At 44.5% G+C, this 16308-nt stretch overlaps 1 protein-coding gene across 2 annotated transcripts in view; it reads left to right on the top strand.

Moving 5' to 3' along the window:
- Positions 1–16308, top strand: part of EIF2B3 (eukaryotic translation initiation factor 2B subunit gamma) — a 349397-nt gene that overhangs the window by 317372 nt on the left and 15717 nt on the right. For both annotated transcript variants that reach the window (XM_050799440.1, XM_050799449.1), the window contains 4 exons: positions 4327–4454; positions 5757–5947; positions 8576–8653; positions 9205–9353. In XM_050799440.1, the coding sequence (XP_050655397.1) occupies positions 4327–4454; positions 5757–5947; positions 8576–8653; positions 9205–9353 (546 nt within the window). The remainder of the gene's footprint in view (positions 1–4326; positions 4455–5756; positions 5948–8575; positions 8654–9204; positions 9354–16308) is intronic.

Below are 16308 nucleotides of genomic sequence, written 5' to 3'. Positions count from 1 at the left end.
ACTCCGTCAAAAAAAAAAAAAAAAAAAAAATTCTTTACAGTCACAGTTTTGCCTATATGACATTCTGTTATAGAAGTATTTTGATCTTTCATTGTTGAATATTTTATTGTTCTCCATTTTTATAAATAACAGGGGAATACCTTTTTTTGAAAGATTCTTGTTTATAATCTGATGATTTCATCTATTCAGCAAATATTTACTGAGTAATGTATTTTTCTGAGGATAGACTTGGGTGAAATTATATGAATATTTTAAAGTCTTTTGCTATAGTGTTGCCAATTATTTTTCAGAGATTTTATCACTTTATACTTCAACTCCCATTATGTGACAGTAACTGTTCTCAAAGCACTCTTATCAGTAATGAAAATTGTTTAAAATCAGTTAATTTAGTTAGAGGAGAAACTGCATCTTATTTTAGTTTTTTACTACTTTGAAAATATTTTATGTGTTTTTTGAACATTTATATCTGCTTATTAAGAATATTCTTTGCCCTATTCATAGCAATTATTTTATCTTTTTATTTGGTGGGATTGTTTGTTTACGGCTAGTAGTCAAGTCTATTGTTCTCCTTTGTGATTGCTTGAGAAGAGCTTATGATTTCATAAGATAAAACAGGTGTTTCTAGGAAGGCTGTGTATCAGAGGGAAAGGAGAAAGTAAGGTTGACCCAGGGCACTGTATCCAGCTTGTGGCCTTTAGGCCCAGGATGTTCATAATGGTTCACTGTAGCTTTGTAACATTTCTTGGCACAGCTCTGAGCTGCCTCCACTTTAGGAAGCAGGAAGAGTAATTGTTTCCTTTATTATGCTTCTAAGCCAACTGCATTATGGGGATTGACCTAATGTTGAGCTTCAGCAGAGGTGGGTGGGACTTGGCAGGGCTGTTTCATAGCCTCTCTTCAAAATCACAGATCCTCTCAAATGGCTCTGCCTGATGGGGCCACGTGCCAAGGCTCGTCTGCGTGCCTCTTGCAGTGACAGTTCTTTTTGGTCCATAATGTAAATATCATGGCCCTGAAATCCCCCAGCTGTCCGTGCTTTGTCATTTCTTCAAAGGGAACTGACTTGTTTTCCAATGGAAGAGGAACATTTGCTGCCCACACTAGTTTGAAGCATTAAAAGGGGAGAAAAAGAGCTAAGAGTAAGTGTTGTTTCATTCTTTGCATTCACATGGAAATTTTTAAATCTCCATCAAAGGATCAGAAGAAAAATCACATTGAAATTCAACACAAGAGCTCATAGCTTAACACAGAATTTTTCAAAGATATTTGACTTGATCCTTTAAAAATTACAAAAACCGTGAACTGTATAGCTCCAGGGTTCATAATTTTCCTTATCCTCCTCAGCCTCTGCCTCTGTCTTGCCTTCCTACCTACACTCCATCTGTGTGGTCCTGTGTCAGCATGCAGAGCTTCTTTGAAAGGGGGCTGGGAGAGGTGGTGGGAAGTATTCAGCAAGTCGGGTTTATAGAGCTGCCCATACTTTAACCCCTCTCTCAGGCCTCATTATCTCATCTCTCAGAATATTGTAACTGGTCTCCCTTTCTTCAGTTTCCTTATTCCAGGCTTTCTTCCACACTGCTACCAGAATTACCTTACTAAGAGAGAAAACTGATCAGGTCACTTTCTTACTTAAAAACTACCACTGTCGGCTGGGCGCGGTGCCTCAAGCCTGTAATCCCAGCACTTTGGGAGGCCGAGACGGGCGGATCACAAGGTCAGGAGATCGAGACCATCCTGGCTAACACTGTGAAACCCCATCTCTACCAAAAATACAAAAAACTAGTCGGGCGAGGTGGTGGGCGCCTGTAGTCCCAGCTACTCGGGAGGCTGAGGCGGGAGAATGGCGTGAACTCAGGAGGCGGAGCTTGCAGTGAGCTGAGATCCGGCCACTACACTCCAGCCTGGGCAACAGAGCGAGACTCCATCTCAAAAATAAAAAATAAAAAATAAACTACCACTGGCAGCCGGGTGCTGTGGCTCACACCTGTAATCCCAGCACTTTGGGAGTGCAAGGTGGGAGGATTGCTTGAGTCCAGGAGTTCGAGACCAGCCTGGGCAACACAGTGAGACTTTGCCTCTACAAATAATAAAAAAATTAGCTGGGCATGGTGGCACGTGCCTGTGGTCCCAGCTACTTGGGAGGCCAAGGCAGGAGGATCACTTGAGCCCGGGTGGTCAAGACTACAGTGAGTTGTGATTGCACCACTGCACTCTAGCCTGGGCAGCAGAGCGAGACCCTGTCTAAAAAGAAAAAATTACCACTGGCTTTTCAGTTCAGACTTTCTAGACTGCCACTGTAACTCCCCAGTGGGTTCATCTTACCTGCTGCCGGGATAGAGACGATTTATCAAGATGGGACAATTGCAATAAAGAGTTTAATACACATAGTGGCAGCTAAATGGGAAACCAGAATTTTATTATTACTCAAATCAGCTTCCCCCAAAATTCTGAGGCTAGGGCTTTTCAAGGATAGTTTGGTAGGCAGGGTAGGGAATGGGTGCTGCTGATTGGTTGGGGATGCAATCACAGGGGTGTGGAAGACAGTCCTCCGCTGAGTCCAGTTCTGGGTGGGGGCCACAGAGGGGTCACTGGTCCCAGTGGAGTCATCCAGTCATCAGAAATGCAAAAGTCAGAAAAGACATCCTAAAAAGCCAATCTTAGGTTCCACAATAGTGATGTTATTTACAGGAGTAACTGGGGAAGTTGCAAATCTTGTGACCTTTGCAACAATGACTGGTAATCATGAGAATTCAGGCGCCTCTTGTAATCCTAAACTTGTGCCCTTTTATTAGTTTTATAAAGGTAGTTTCATTTTGAGAAGGGCTATCATTTAAACTATAAACTGTAATAAATTTCTCGCCAGGCATGGTGGCTCACACCTGTAATCCCAGCACTTTGAGAGGCCAGAGCAGGTGGATCACCTGAGGTCAGGAGTTCAAGACCAGCATGGTCAACATGGCGAGACACCATCTCTACTAAAAATACAAAAATTAGTCAGGCATGGTGGCCGGCACCTGTAATCCCAGCTACTTGGGTGGCTGAGGCAGGAGAGTCACTTGAACTGGGAGGTGAAGGTTGCGGTAAGCCAAGATCGCACCACTACACTCCAGCCTGGGCCACGGAGCGAGACTGCATCTCAAAAAAAAAAACGTGGGGCACAGTGGCTCATGCCTGTAATCCAAGCACTTCAAGAGGCTGAAGCAGACGGATCACTTGATGCCAGGAGTTAAAGATCAGCCTGGCCAACATGGCAAAACCCCATCTCTACCAAAAAATACAAAAATATTAGCCAGGCATTGTGGCATGTGTCTGTAGTCCCAGCTACTTGGGAGACTGGAGCACAAGAATCACTTAAACCCAGGAGGCAGAGGTTGCGGTGAGCTGAGATCGTGCCACTGCACTCCAGCGTGGACGATAGAGCAAGACTGTCTCAAAAAAAAAAAAAAAAAAAAATTAGCTGGGCATAGTGGCTCTCACAACTGTAATCCCAGCTTCGTAGCTACTCAGGAGGCTGAGGTGAGAGAATTGTTTGAACCTGGGAGGCGAAGGTTGCAGCAAGCTGAAATCGCACCACTGTACTCCAGCCTGGGTGACAGAGTGAGACCCTGTCTCAGAAAAAAAAAAAAAAAAAAAGCTTTCTTCCAAAGTTAGCTCAGTCGACACCCAGGAATGAGCAAGAGCAGTTTGGAGGTTAACAGCAAGATGGAGTTGATTAGGTCAGATCTCTTTCAGTCATAATTTTGTCACTGTTATTTTTGCAAAGGTGGTTTCACCACAGAAAGCTTTCATGATCTGGCCCCACCTGATTAGCTTCATCTCCTTCTGCCTTTCCTCTTAAACTCATGCAGGCTACTGTCCATTGGATTATGAATTCCTTGAGATCAGAACTGATATATTTCCAAGGCCTAGCACAGTAACTCGTACATGCTTGGTAAATGCTACATAAATTAATTAGCAATATAAAATTCTAATAAGGTCATAGTGTGAGAGAACACTGGAAAACATGTACTAGTCTCTCACCTCTCTGCTTTCCTTTGCTAAGTATAAATAAAAACATAAATAAAAAACACACACTGTACTAAAGATCAGGTCCCTTCTTCCCCTGGTACAGATTCCTGGTCATTTAGAACCAACATCCTGTCTCAGTACCCACCAGGAAGCACTCTCCTTCTCCGAACTTCCAAGTCGATGCCACATTTGATCTCTGACAGTCCCAAGGTGCCATGACAGGAAAGGACTTGGTTTTTCCTTGTATGCACAGAGCTTTTGATCCCGGTATGTTCCAGACAGTCAGGTTTCTCATATTTGGCCATTCTTTCTTCCTAGGTCAATCACTTCTATCCGGAGTGAACTGATTCCGTATCTAGTGAGAAAACAGTTTTCCTCAGCTTCCTCACAACAGGGACAAGAAGAAAAAGAAGAGGATCTAAAGAAAAAGGAGCTGAAGTCCTTAGGTCAGTTCTTGGGTTGGTTCAGTAAGAGGGGCAAGGGTAGCAGCACCTTTGGAAAGAGTGGTTTGGCAGCTTAGCCCAGCCCAAGATGCCTGTCTCAAGGCAGCAGACTATTTTCTAGCCTACTAGGCAAGACAGGCTTGCCAACCCACTCCCTGAGCTCTGGGTAAGCTTGCTCAGGCAGATCCTGCCACTATGCTCTCAGCAACAGGCTAATCGTGCCTCTAGCCCCATTCTCTGATTCACAGCTCTGGTTTGGCTGTGTTCCTCACTAGACCATTTTGCCTTTAAACTCCACCTGCCACTTCTTAGTTCCCCCGTTCTCTAGGCTCTAGGCAGCCCTGTTCCTGATTAAACTCAGCCTGTCTTATCAAGGGAAGGAAGGTAAAAGAATGTACAACTGCAGTCCAACCGCAGGCCAGCCCAGGTGTCTCCATGCCAGGATCTGAAGATCGGAGCTGTCTCGTGTGCTCTCATATCCCTAATCCCTGGCCCAGTCGTAGGCTCATAGTAGATGTTCTGAAAAAGTATTTCTCAAATTAATAAACTGACAGTACAGCATGATGATTAGGATTGTAGAACTGGACATCAGACAGTTCTGGATTTGAAATCTGACTGCCTTCTTACTAGCATTGTGTCTTAAGGCAGGTTACTCAGTTCTCTGAGCCCCAGTTTTTTAATCAGAAAGTAAAAGATCTCAAAGAGTCGTTGTGAGAGCTGAAAAACTAGAGCCCTGGTACACTGGGCTCTAAGTTCTGTGCTTTCTGTCATAGCACAGCTACCAGATAATGGCAATAGAGACTAGCAGCACAAAGTCAACCTGGCTGGCCACTAAAGCCTGGATGCTGGCTTGTGTTATTTCATGATTTACAAGGGCCATCTGTTTTATTTTCCCTAGTGGTCTTGATTACTGGTCACATGCTTTTAGGACCTCATATTAAGCATTTTTATATCATATGATATTTTAGGGAAGTACATTGCCTCTTTTAGTTTGACTTTCTCTTACAGATTTTAGTGGGATTTCCTCAGGGCTCCTGTTTTGTGGGTGAGTTCCAAAGGGAGAAGTGTGAGCTGTAACCTCTTTTAAAACTTAACTCAGAGCCAAGCATAGTGGTGCACACCTGTAGTCCCAGCTGCTCAGGAGGTTGAGGTGGGAGGATCGCTTGGGTTTGGGAGTTTGAGACCAGCCTAGGCAACATAGCAAGACCTTGTCTCTTAAAAAACCAAAAAACAACTTGACTGAGTCTATATCTGTTCTGTTACCTCTCTCTCATTTATTTCCTGGTGTGGGTGTTTGTTCTGAAGATATTTACAGTTTTATAAAAGAAGCCAATACACTGAACCTGGCTCCCTATGATGCCTGCTGGAATGCCTGTCGAGGAGACAGGTGGGAAGACTTGCCCAGATCACAGGTGCGCTGCTATGTCCACATCATGAAAGAGGGGCTCTGCTCTCGAGTGAGCACACTGGGACTCTACATGGAAGCAAACAGACAGGTGAGAGCATAAGTTTAGAAAGAAAATCATGGGGCTCTTGTCCTAGAAACCGACTGAGCCATTTGTCTGTTTCTTCATTAGGTACATAGTAACTTGTTAAGAATCCCTGTCATTCCCAAAGTTGAGCAAGACCTGGCATGTCAAGGGAGACTACTAGGGTACTCAGGTGCAGCAAAAAAGGAAGCAGGGGGCCTGGTCCATAGTCAGGGCCTCTGTGGCTCCAGGGAAAGGCTAAGATCTTCAGGAAGGCTAACTTCTGGCCTCTGGGTCAGCAGGTTCCTCCTATTCTGTTCAACATGGGGATATCTGCAGTACTTACTTCATAATAAGCAGGTAAATACTCTGTAATCATTACTCTGATGAAGTAAACATAGGCATATGGAGGAGGCTTCCCTGAGAAGGTGAAGGAGCAGAGTGTAGAGTGGCCAGATGGCAAAGCCTCAGGAAAGGAATGACTATGAGAGAGAATTATCTGCAAACAGCATTAATGAGGAGTCTCTTGCTAGCCCCTCCTTTTAACCTTAAAGTTTGTGAGATACAGGGAACAAATAGCTTCCACTGAAGGAGAAGCAGTGTCCTCAAAGATAAGCCAGGCCTTAATGAAGGCAGAGGGTGGAGAGGGGTACAGTAAAGAGGCTGAAGATGTAGAGGAACTCTGTATTGTATAGTAGGCCCAGGAGGAAGGTTTTTGGAGGGAGGGATAATGAGACTAGGAAAAGGAAATGCAGAGCAGCAGATGGTTTAGATGAGAATAAGAAAAGCATCCGGGCACAGTGACTTACGCCTGTAATCCTCGCAATTTGGGAGGCCGAGGCGGGTGGATCGCTTGAGCCCAGGAGTTCGAGACCAGCCTGGGCAACATGGAGAAAATCCTGTCTCTACAAAAATACTACAAAAATTAGCCAAGTGGTGGCATGTGGCTGTCGTCCCAGCTACTTGGAAGGCTAAGGTGGGAGGATCACCTGAGCCTGGGATGTGGAGGCTGCAGTGAGCTGAGATCGCACCACAACACTCCAGCCTAAGCAACAGAGTGGGACTCTGTATTTAAAAAAAAAAAAAAAAGAGGATAGGAAAAGATAAATAATTGAGGGAACTACATTGCGGTGGCATTCAAGGATAACAGAGGTGACATAATGAAAAGATTAGGTATTTACATTGCACCTGGTAGAACCCTATGAAAGTATAATTGTAGGTGCAGACCGGGGTGGCAGTGGGGCGCAGAATAATATAAAATAAATTGTTGAAAATTGGGATTGAGGCCAGGCGCAGTGGCTCACGCCTATAATCCCAGCACTTTGGGAGGCCGAGGCAGGTGAATCACCTGAGGTCAGGAGTTCGAGACTAGCCTGGCCAACATGGTGAAACCCTGTCTCTACTAAAAATACAAAAATTAGCCAAGCATGGTGGCACACACCTGTAATCCCAGCTTCTCCGGAGGCTGAAGCAGGGAGAATCGCTTGAACCTGGGAGGTGGAGGTTGCAGTGAGCCGAGATTGTGCCCCTGCACTCCAGCCTGGGCAACAGAGTGAGACTCTGTCTCAAAAAAAAGAAAAAGAAAATTGGGATTGAGTCCCTGAAGAAAACCTGGCTCAGGAATCTGTAGGACCCACACCAGATAAAAGCTCAGGTGAGCCTCAACCTGGATTGGTTACAGATCCAAGGGAATCCCAAGCCAGAAAGCTTATGAGAAATCATAGCTAGTCCCACATTTACCCATGACTAGAGTCTTTCAGGCTGGTCTGGAAAGATGTTCATGGATAACCTGAGTGGGAAGACTTGTCCAGATCACTGCTGTGTCCACATCATGAAAGAGGGGCCCTGCTCTCGAGTGAGCATGCTGGGAAAAGTATCCCCTGAAGTGCCAACAGGGGCTATGCAGCAGACAGGCCTGAAGGGCCGTGGGTGGAGTGTGGAAGAAGAGATCCTAGGGCTGGGGACTCAGAATTAACCTTCACATTCCAGTGTAGCCATGCTGACAAGGCCTCCGTCAGCTAGTGTGGCTGCCACGCACGGTGCTCTGACCAGCATTCTGTCTGTGCTGGAGAATCACAGACAGGTACACTACCTGTGCCTTCCTAATGGACTAGTAGCCAAAGCCTCCCATACCTCTAACCTTTCCAGGTTTCTCACACTGGAGAGGGAATAGTGTGAACTTCCCCTTCATGTTTTCTTTTGGCTGGTGGATGGATGCCTTCTCAGGGTCTTTCCTTATTTTGGAATTTGTCTAAAATGGATCTCATCCTTACCTCATGCATGGTCACAGTGGTCCAGGAGGTGACCCGGAACCCAGGATGCCTGTGATCAGGATTCAGGGTGTTCCTTAACCTGATCAGGACTCCTTTTCCAAGAGGTGCTACGTGGGTAACTCAAAGACTTGTCTCAGTGCCTCCCAGCCAAGGGACATGGCATTACTTTCAAGGAGGAGCATTCACAGCTAAGAGACTGACAATAAGGCCATCTAGAAGCTGCAGCATGAATTATCTTCATCCTAGGGGGAATGCAGCAGCCTCCTGCTCTCCCTCACTCAGACAGGAAGCTATGGCTGAGAACTCCCCATATCTCTGATTGAGCCCTGGGTTCTACCTAAGGTGTTTTCTGATCTTTAGTGACCAAATCTCTGTCCTTAAGGTGCCCAAATTGCTGTCTGCTCTCTGTCCAGAAGAACCACTGGTCCATTCATCAGCCCAGATTGTCAGCAAACACCTGGTAAGTGCTAGTGTGGCCAGAGCAGGGGTGGGATGTTCTTTGGGAGCACTGAGACTTGTCTTTGAGAAGCCGGATTGAGGCCTTCAAGTCCTGAACCTCGTTAGCCCCAGGGAAATCACAGCTGGGTTCTAAGAATAAAATCTCACTCAACAAGACTGCCTGGGCAAGTAATGACGTTGTAAGGAAGGGTCCATTATAGTGCTGGGACTCAGGCACAGGAGCTCTCAATCTGTCCCCCTTCTAATTCTGATTTGAGCACTCTCTTTGAGAGAGCACATCTGTACACACAAATGCATGAGTGTGTATGTGTGTCTGTTGTTTTGTTTTGTTTTGTTTTCTTGGCAAGGGAGGAGGGCCCATGCTTCAGTTAGTTTTGAGTTGGTCTCAGAGGTTTTGTATGACCTTGTGGCCCTGAGAAATACTGATGATGGCCCCTCTTACTGAAGTGTCTCTATGGAAAGATCCCATTAGATCCCAGCTTGAAAGATCTGGAGAGTGGTTTGCAGTTGGTTGAGATGGATGGACAGAGTTTTATATTTTGCCTTTTACAGGTTGGAGTTGACAGCCTCATCGGGCCAGAGACACAGATTGGAGAGAAGTCATCCATTAAGCGCTCAGTCATTGGTTCATCCTGTCTCATAAAAGATAGAGTGACTATTACCAATTGCCTTCTCATGAACTCAGTCACTGTGGAGGAAGGGTATGTTTCCCCATGTACCCACTTGAGGCAAAGATAATGGAAAAATGCCTTCAAAATTCTGAAGGAAAGTTCATTTTAACCGAAAAGTGTATACCCAGGCAAAGTGCTAATCAGGAGGGCAATAGAATAAAAACATTTTCAGATATGAAAAGTCTCAACTTTACTAGGAAATTTATTCCTCCAAAATGGAAAATAAACCAAAAAGAGAAAGATCAGAAACAAGAGATTCAACTCAGAAAAAAGGCAAAAAGAATCCATGGGATAACAGTGAACAGAGATAAGAATGTCAGCTTTAAATGGGGCATAAAGGGATTAGTTAATCCAAAGTGGAACAAAACCCAAGAATCCAGAAAAGATCTATTCAGCAAGATGCAACTGATAAAATACTAGATACATACAAACATTTGAAAGGCAATTTAGACAACTGGCTAAAAGTTTGAAGTTGAATTGGGGATAACATAGAAAAAACAACACTAACAAAAACAAGACAGTTATTAACTCTGGGAAAATGAAGAAGTTGTACAAATTGAATGTCCCTAATCCAAAAACCCAAAATCAAATGCTCCAAAATCCGAAACTTTTTGAGCACCAACTTGACACTCAAAGGAAATTCTCATTGGAACATTTGAAAGTTCCAATTTTTGAATTAGGGATGCTGAAATGGTAAGTATAATGCAAATATTCCAAAATCCAAAAAAAGGAAAATCCAAAATCTAAAACACTTCTGGCCTGGCGCAGTGGCTCACGCTTGTAATCCCAGCACTTTGGGAGGCTGAGGCAGGTGGATCACCTGAGGTCGGGAGTTCAAGATTAGCCTGGCCAACATGGTGTAACCCCATCTCTACTAAAAATAATACAAAAAAAAAAGTAGCCAGGTGTGGTGGTGTGCACCTGTAGTCCCAGCTACTCGGGAGGCTGAGGCAGGAGAATGGCTTGAACCCGGGAGGCAGAGGTTGCGATGAGCCAAGATTGCACCACTGCACTCCAGCCTGGGTGACAGAGCAAGACTCTGTCTCAGATAAATAAATAAATAAATAAATAAATAAATAAATAAAACACTTCTGGTCCCAAGTATTTCAGATAAGGGATACATAACCTGTATAAGAAATGAAAAGACCATAGTTTGCTGTGGATCAGCTACAGAATAGAATTTACATAGTCATAATAAAGTAAACCTGACTACTGGCCAAAGTTATGCTATAACTCTGTTGAAAGGATGAAAGATGGAAAGGGAAATGGGGGTAAGGGAGAAAGGAGAGCTAAATTCTCATTTTTCATTGTAGAAAGTCAATTGATAATGCCTAAAGCTGAAAAAATAAAGAACTAGTAATACAATTATGTTAATACCTAGAGGCATGGAAGTAATACCAAAATACTCAGCAGAAAGAATTAGAAGAGTTGCCTCTGGGAAGAGAGAAATGAATAGGAGTTGCAGGGGACTGCTATTTTTCATAACAAAACCTTCAGAAGTATTTGCCTTAAACTGCTAACATCAATTGGCCAAAAATATCCAGAGTTTTGTGGTACGCTGCTACCAGTGGTGTGCTGATAAATTGTTGACAACCAGCTCTCCAAAGGAAAAAATAAGTGACGTAATTCGAAACATTTGCTAATTTCTGTGGTGTAAATTATTCCACTATAGCCAATGATATCACTGAACGCTGAGTTGAGAAGAGATGCTAATAATTGCCTCTCCCAAGCTGAAACAAGCCAGCTTCAGCACACCACTAATAGAGACCCATCTCAAGCATTTCACTGATTTATCAGATATAACAGACCCACTCTATGATTAAGATTGTGCTAGGCAATGAAAGAAACAAAACGACATAAGGCTTAATCTCTTCCCTCAAGGAATTTATACTATGTGCAGTAAGAAGTGATAGGTGCTGTGGTAAAGATCTGTAAGGTCAGAAGGGAGGAAAGGGTCAGGAAAGGCTTAAGGAAATGACCCTTGAGCTGAATCTTAGACAATGAGTAGAGCCACCTGAGCTGGAGAAAGGAGTGGTTTTGGAGGTGGTGTTTTTTTGTTTTGTTTTTTGTTTTTTTTTTCAAGACAAGGTTTCCCTCTCTTGCCCAGGCTGAAGTACAGTGGCATGATCACAGCTCACTACAACCTCAAACTCCGGAGCTCCAGCAATCCTCCTGCCTCAGCTTCCCGAGTAGCTAGGACTACAGGCGCACACCACCAGGCCCAGCTAATTTTTAAAAAAATTTTTATAGAGATAGGGATCTCACTATGTTGCCCAGGCTAGCCTTGAACTCCTGGCCTGAAGCCTCCCAAAGTGCTGGGATTACAGGCATGAGCCACTGCACCTGGCCAAGGGTATTCTAGATACATAAAAAGTGAAGTGGCCAGCCACAGTGACTCATACCTATAGTCCCGGCACTTTGGAAGGTCAAGGTGGGCAGATTACTTCAGCCCAAGAGTTTGAGACCAGCCTGAGCAACATGACGAAACCACATCTCTACAAAAACTATAAAAATTAGCCAGGAGTGGTGGCATACGTCAGTAGTCCCAGCTACTTGGAAGGCTGAGGTGGGAGGATCCACCGAGTCTAGTATGTCAAGGCTGCAGTGAGCCAAGATTGTGCTACTATACTGCAGCCTGGGTAACAGACTGAGAGCCTGTCTTAAAATACATATATATGCAAGAATTAGTTGAGCATGGTGGTGTGCACCTATAACCCCTGAGGTGGGAGGATCAACTGAGCCCAGGAAGTAGAGGTTGCAGTGAGACCCTGTCAAAAAAAAAAAAAAAAAGATTGTGAATTATGAAAGAGTATATCTTATTCCAGAAACATCTCCTTATTTTGATCTTAACTCAAATGTCACCTCTTCAGAGGAACCTTCCCCAACTACCCTGTTAGAAATAATCTGTCCCACTGACCGCCATCACATCAACCTGTTTTATTTCCTTCATAACACCATCACTATCTAGTCCTATCTTTACTTGTCTCTCACAAGTAAAATATTAGTTTCAGAATGTAAGTACCTTATCTCTCTTATTCACTTTTATACCCTGAGGGCCTACAGGAACTCAATAAATGTATTTGTTATATGAAAGAATGATGGCCAGGCGCGGTGGCTCAAGCCTGTAATCCCAGCACTTTGGGAGGCCGAGACGGGCGGATCATGAGGTCAGGAGATCGAGACCATCCTGGCTAATACGGTGAAACCCCGTCTCTACTAAAAAATACAAAAAACTAGCCGGGCGAAGTGGCGGGTGCCTGTAGTCCCAGCTACTCGGGAGGCTGAGGCAGGAGAATGGCCTGAACCCGAGAGGAGGAGCTTGCAGTGAGCTGAGATCCGGCCACTGCACTCCAGCCTGGGTGACAGAGCGAGACTCCGTCTCAAAAAAAAAAAGAAAGAATGATAAACAATTCACCATGTCCAGAATATGATTCAGAGAGGGATGGATACAAGAGAGAAGGCTATACATGCAGATGGACAAGGGCCAAGTAATGGATTATTCCCTGAGGAGTTTGATACGTAATGGTAATTGAAGAGCTGAAAGCAAAAGAACAGCATGATTAAATTAGCATTTCAGGAAGATTATTTGGGCTACATTAGGAAGGTTGGCCTGAAGAGGGTAAACATGGAGGCAGAAAGGCCATTGAAATAATTCTGGTAAAACAGAAGAGGTCCTAAACTAAGGCAATAAATAGCAGTACAGATGAAGACGACAGACAATAAGGTGATTAAAAACTATAAAACATGTGTCTGCCTAGATATATGAGGTCAAAGAGAAATTAAGGAAAAAAACAGATTTGTTGCTTGAGCAATAAGATTTCTGGTGTGCTATTCAAGATAGAAATTAGTAGAGGAAGAGCAAGATTGGCAGGCTGGGAGGTGGGGAGAGTATAAATTCCATCTGGGACAAGTTGAATGCATGGTGGTGTGCAGGAGGCCTTGATCTACAGGGCTGGAGCTTAGGAAAGAAGCTTGTGCTTGAGGTACAAATTTGGAAGTGGCAGGCACAGAAGTGATAACTGAAGGCTGGGCATGGTGGCTCATGCCTGTAGTCCCAGCACTTTGGGAGGCTGAGGTGGGCGGATGAGCCCAGGAGTTCGAAACCAGCCTGGGCAATGTGGCGAAACCCCATCTCTACCAAAAATACAAAAATTAGCTGGGTGTGGTGGCACACGCCTGTAACACCAGCTACTCGGGTGGCTAAGGCAGGAGGATCACTTGAACCCTGGAGGTGGAGGTTGCAGTGAGCAGAGTTTGCACCACTGCACTCCAGCCTGGGTGACAGAGCAAGACTCGGTCTCAAAAAAAAAAAAAAAAAAAAAAGAACTGATAGCTGAAGCCATGGGAGTAGAGTAGATGAAATCACCCAGGGAGAGTGTGTGACATGAAAAGAAAATAAACCAAAACAAAACCTTGGGGAATGGGAACTAACAGCAAGCAATTTTAGACATAAGAAAAGGAATCTAAGGAGACTGACAAGGAATGAGCAAAGAGGGGACATGTGGGGTAAGGAAGAGGAGAGATGACAGGTGAAGCCCAGGTTTCCAGTTAGGGAAAGAGTGGATGGTGGTGCACTCAACTGAGATGAGGAAGGAGGGACAGATTTATGGGAGACAAGGTCTGTGTAGGGCACAAGAGGTTGGAAGTTCCTGTAGGGCATCAGGTATGTGGAGATGTCTGGTATTCAGTTTGTGGTTAGAGCTCAGGAGAAGAGGTCAGACCCAGAGATAAAGTCTTTGTCTCCTTCCCGAATCATTCTTGTGATATTCTCTCTCTCTCTCTCTCTCTCTCTCTCTTTCTCTCTCTCTCTTTTGAGATGGGGTCTCTCTTTGTCCCCCAGGCTGGAGTGCAGTGATGTGATCATGGCTCACTGCAGCCTCGACACCCTGGGCTCAGATGATCCTCTCACCTCAGCTTCCTGAGTAGCTGGGACCACAGGCATGCGCCACTCTATTTTTAGTAGAGACCAGGTCTCACTATGTTGCTCAGGCTTGAATTCCTGAGTGCCTCCTAAAATGCTGAGATTACAGGCATGAGCCACTACACCACTACATTGTGGTGTTCTCTAACTTATTTTTCCTGTCTTCATCATTCTTTGTCTTCTATATTTACCCTTCCCCTGTTGTTCTTATGAATTAGAACATGCGCTTTGAGTCAGACTGACAAACTGAATCCTAGGTCTGTCACTTATTCGCCTCTTAAAGAATTGGCCAAATTAGCTGGGTGTGGTGGCGCACGCCTGTAGTCCCAGCTACTCAGGAGGCTGAGGCAGAAGAATTGCTTGAACCTGGCAGGCAGAGGTTGCAGTGAGCTGAGATCATGCCACTGCACTCCAGCCTGGGTGACAGAGCGAGACTCCATCTCAAAAAAAAAAAAATGGCCTTACCTCTTTGTGCCTGATTTTCTCATTATAAAATGGGGTAAAAGTGAACTACCGTGTAGGTTTATGGGGAATACTAAATTAGTTAGTAAATATAAAGCTTTTTTTTTCCCCCCTGAGACAGTCTCACTCTGTCGCCCAGCCTGGAGTGCAATGGCATGATCTCAGCTCGCTGCAACCTCCGCCTCCCGGGTTCAAGCAATTCTCCTGCCTCAACCTCCCAAGTAGCTGGGATTACAGGTGCGCACTCCCACACCTGGCTAGTTTTTGTATTTTTAGTAGAGACAGGGTTTCACCATGTTGGCCACGCTGGTCACGAACTCCTGACCTCAAGTGATTTGCCTGTCTCAGCCTCCCAAAGTGCTGGGATTACAGGCCTAAGCCACTGTGCCCTGTCATACAAAGCATTTAGGATAGTTAGTTGCTGTTTTTATTTATTTATTATTGTTGTTGTTATTATATTACTACTTTATCCCATTTCACAAGGATGGCATGTTGCCAACATTGTCTTTCTAAAGAATATCTCTGATCACATCCTTGTTCTGTTAAAAACCTTTTGAAAGCTCCCTCTTACCTTTAAAAGAAATCGGAACTTCATGATTTCTCATGGTCTGGCTCCAGCACTGAGTCTAGAATGCTAGTGTGAGATGAGGCCTTAGAAGTCATCCAGCTGAACTCCTGTATTTTTATAGATGAATAAATGTAGCATTCCAGACATTTTTCTTGTTGCACCCCTGCTACGCCACGTCCTCTTCCAGACTCCTGGATAGGACTGACAGACATCACCATTCTCTAAACCAGAACTACACTTGCCTTCATCCATTTGATCACCTGATTCCAAGTAACTCATGAGGCTTGTGGCTTCCATTCTCTCAGACCTTCCAAGGAAGACAATGGCATAACTTTCCCCATATGTTCTAATTAGCAACCTTTCCCTGCCCTTCTGTGGGTGGGCAGGGCCAGGCACAGTGGGTCACACCTGCAACCTATAATCCCAGCACTTTGGGAGGCTGAGGCAGGCAGATTGCCTGAGCTCAGGAGTTCAAGACAGTCTGGGAAACATGGCAAAACCCTGTTTCAAAAAAAAAAAAAAAAGTCCAGTGTTAGTGTTAGTGTCCTAATTGACATGAAGAGACTTGGTGAGGAAACCATGACTCCTTAAGACACTACAGCTTTCTGTGTGAGAAAAGAAGTTCAGAGAAAAGGCCTAGCATATCTCATAGTCATTTGCTGTCTTGGAGGAGACAAGTTCTCATTCTGTCACCCAGGCTAGAGTGCAATGGCGCAATCATGGCTCACTGTAAGCTTCAACCTCCTGGGCTCAAGTGATCTTCCCACCTCAGCCTCCCAAGTAGCTGGGATTACGGGCGTGTGCCACTACATGGCTAATTTTTTTTCTTTTTATTTTCTTTTTTTTTTTTTTAGAGACAGAGTCTCTATGTTGCCTAGGCTGGCTACTTCTTTTTTTTTTTAAATAAAAAAGTTGAGGTAAAGCTATAGGCAGCCCACGCAAGGCTAATGACTGGGAAGGCCATTAACAATTACCCAGTCCTGCGAATGAGCTCCTGCTGATAAGATCAGACATCCTACATCCCATACGAACTT

Source organism: Macaca thibetana, chromosome 1, assembly GCF_024542745.1.
Source record: "Macaca thibetana thibetana isolate TM-01 chromosome 1, ASM2454274v1, whole genome shotgun sequence".
Taxonomy (NCBI): Eukaryota; Metazoa; Chordata; class Mammalia; order Primates; family Cercopithecidae; genus Macaca; species Macaca thibetana.
Note: the sequence above shows the minus strand (reverse complement) of the source record. Positions and strands in the feature narration are given on the sequence as shown.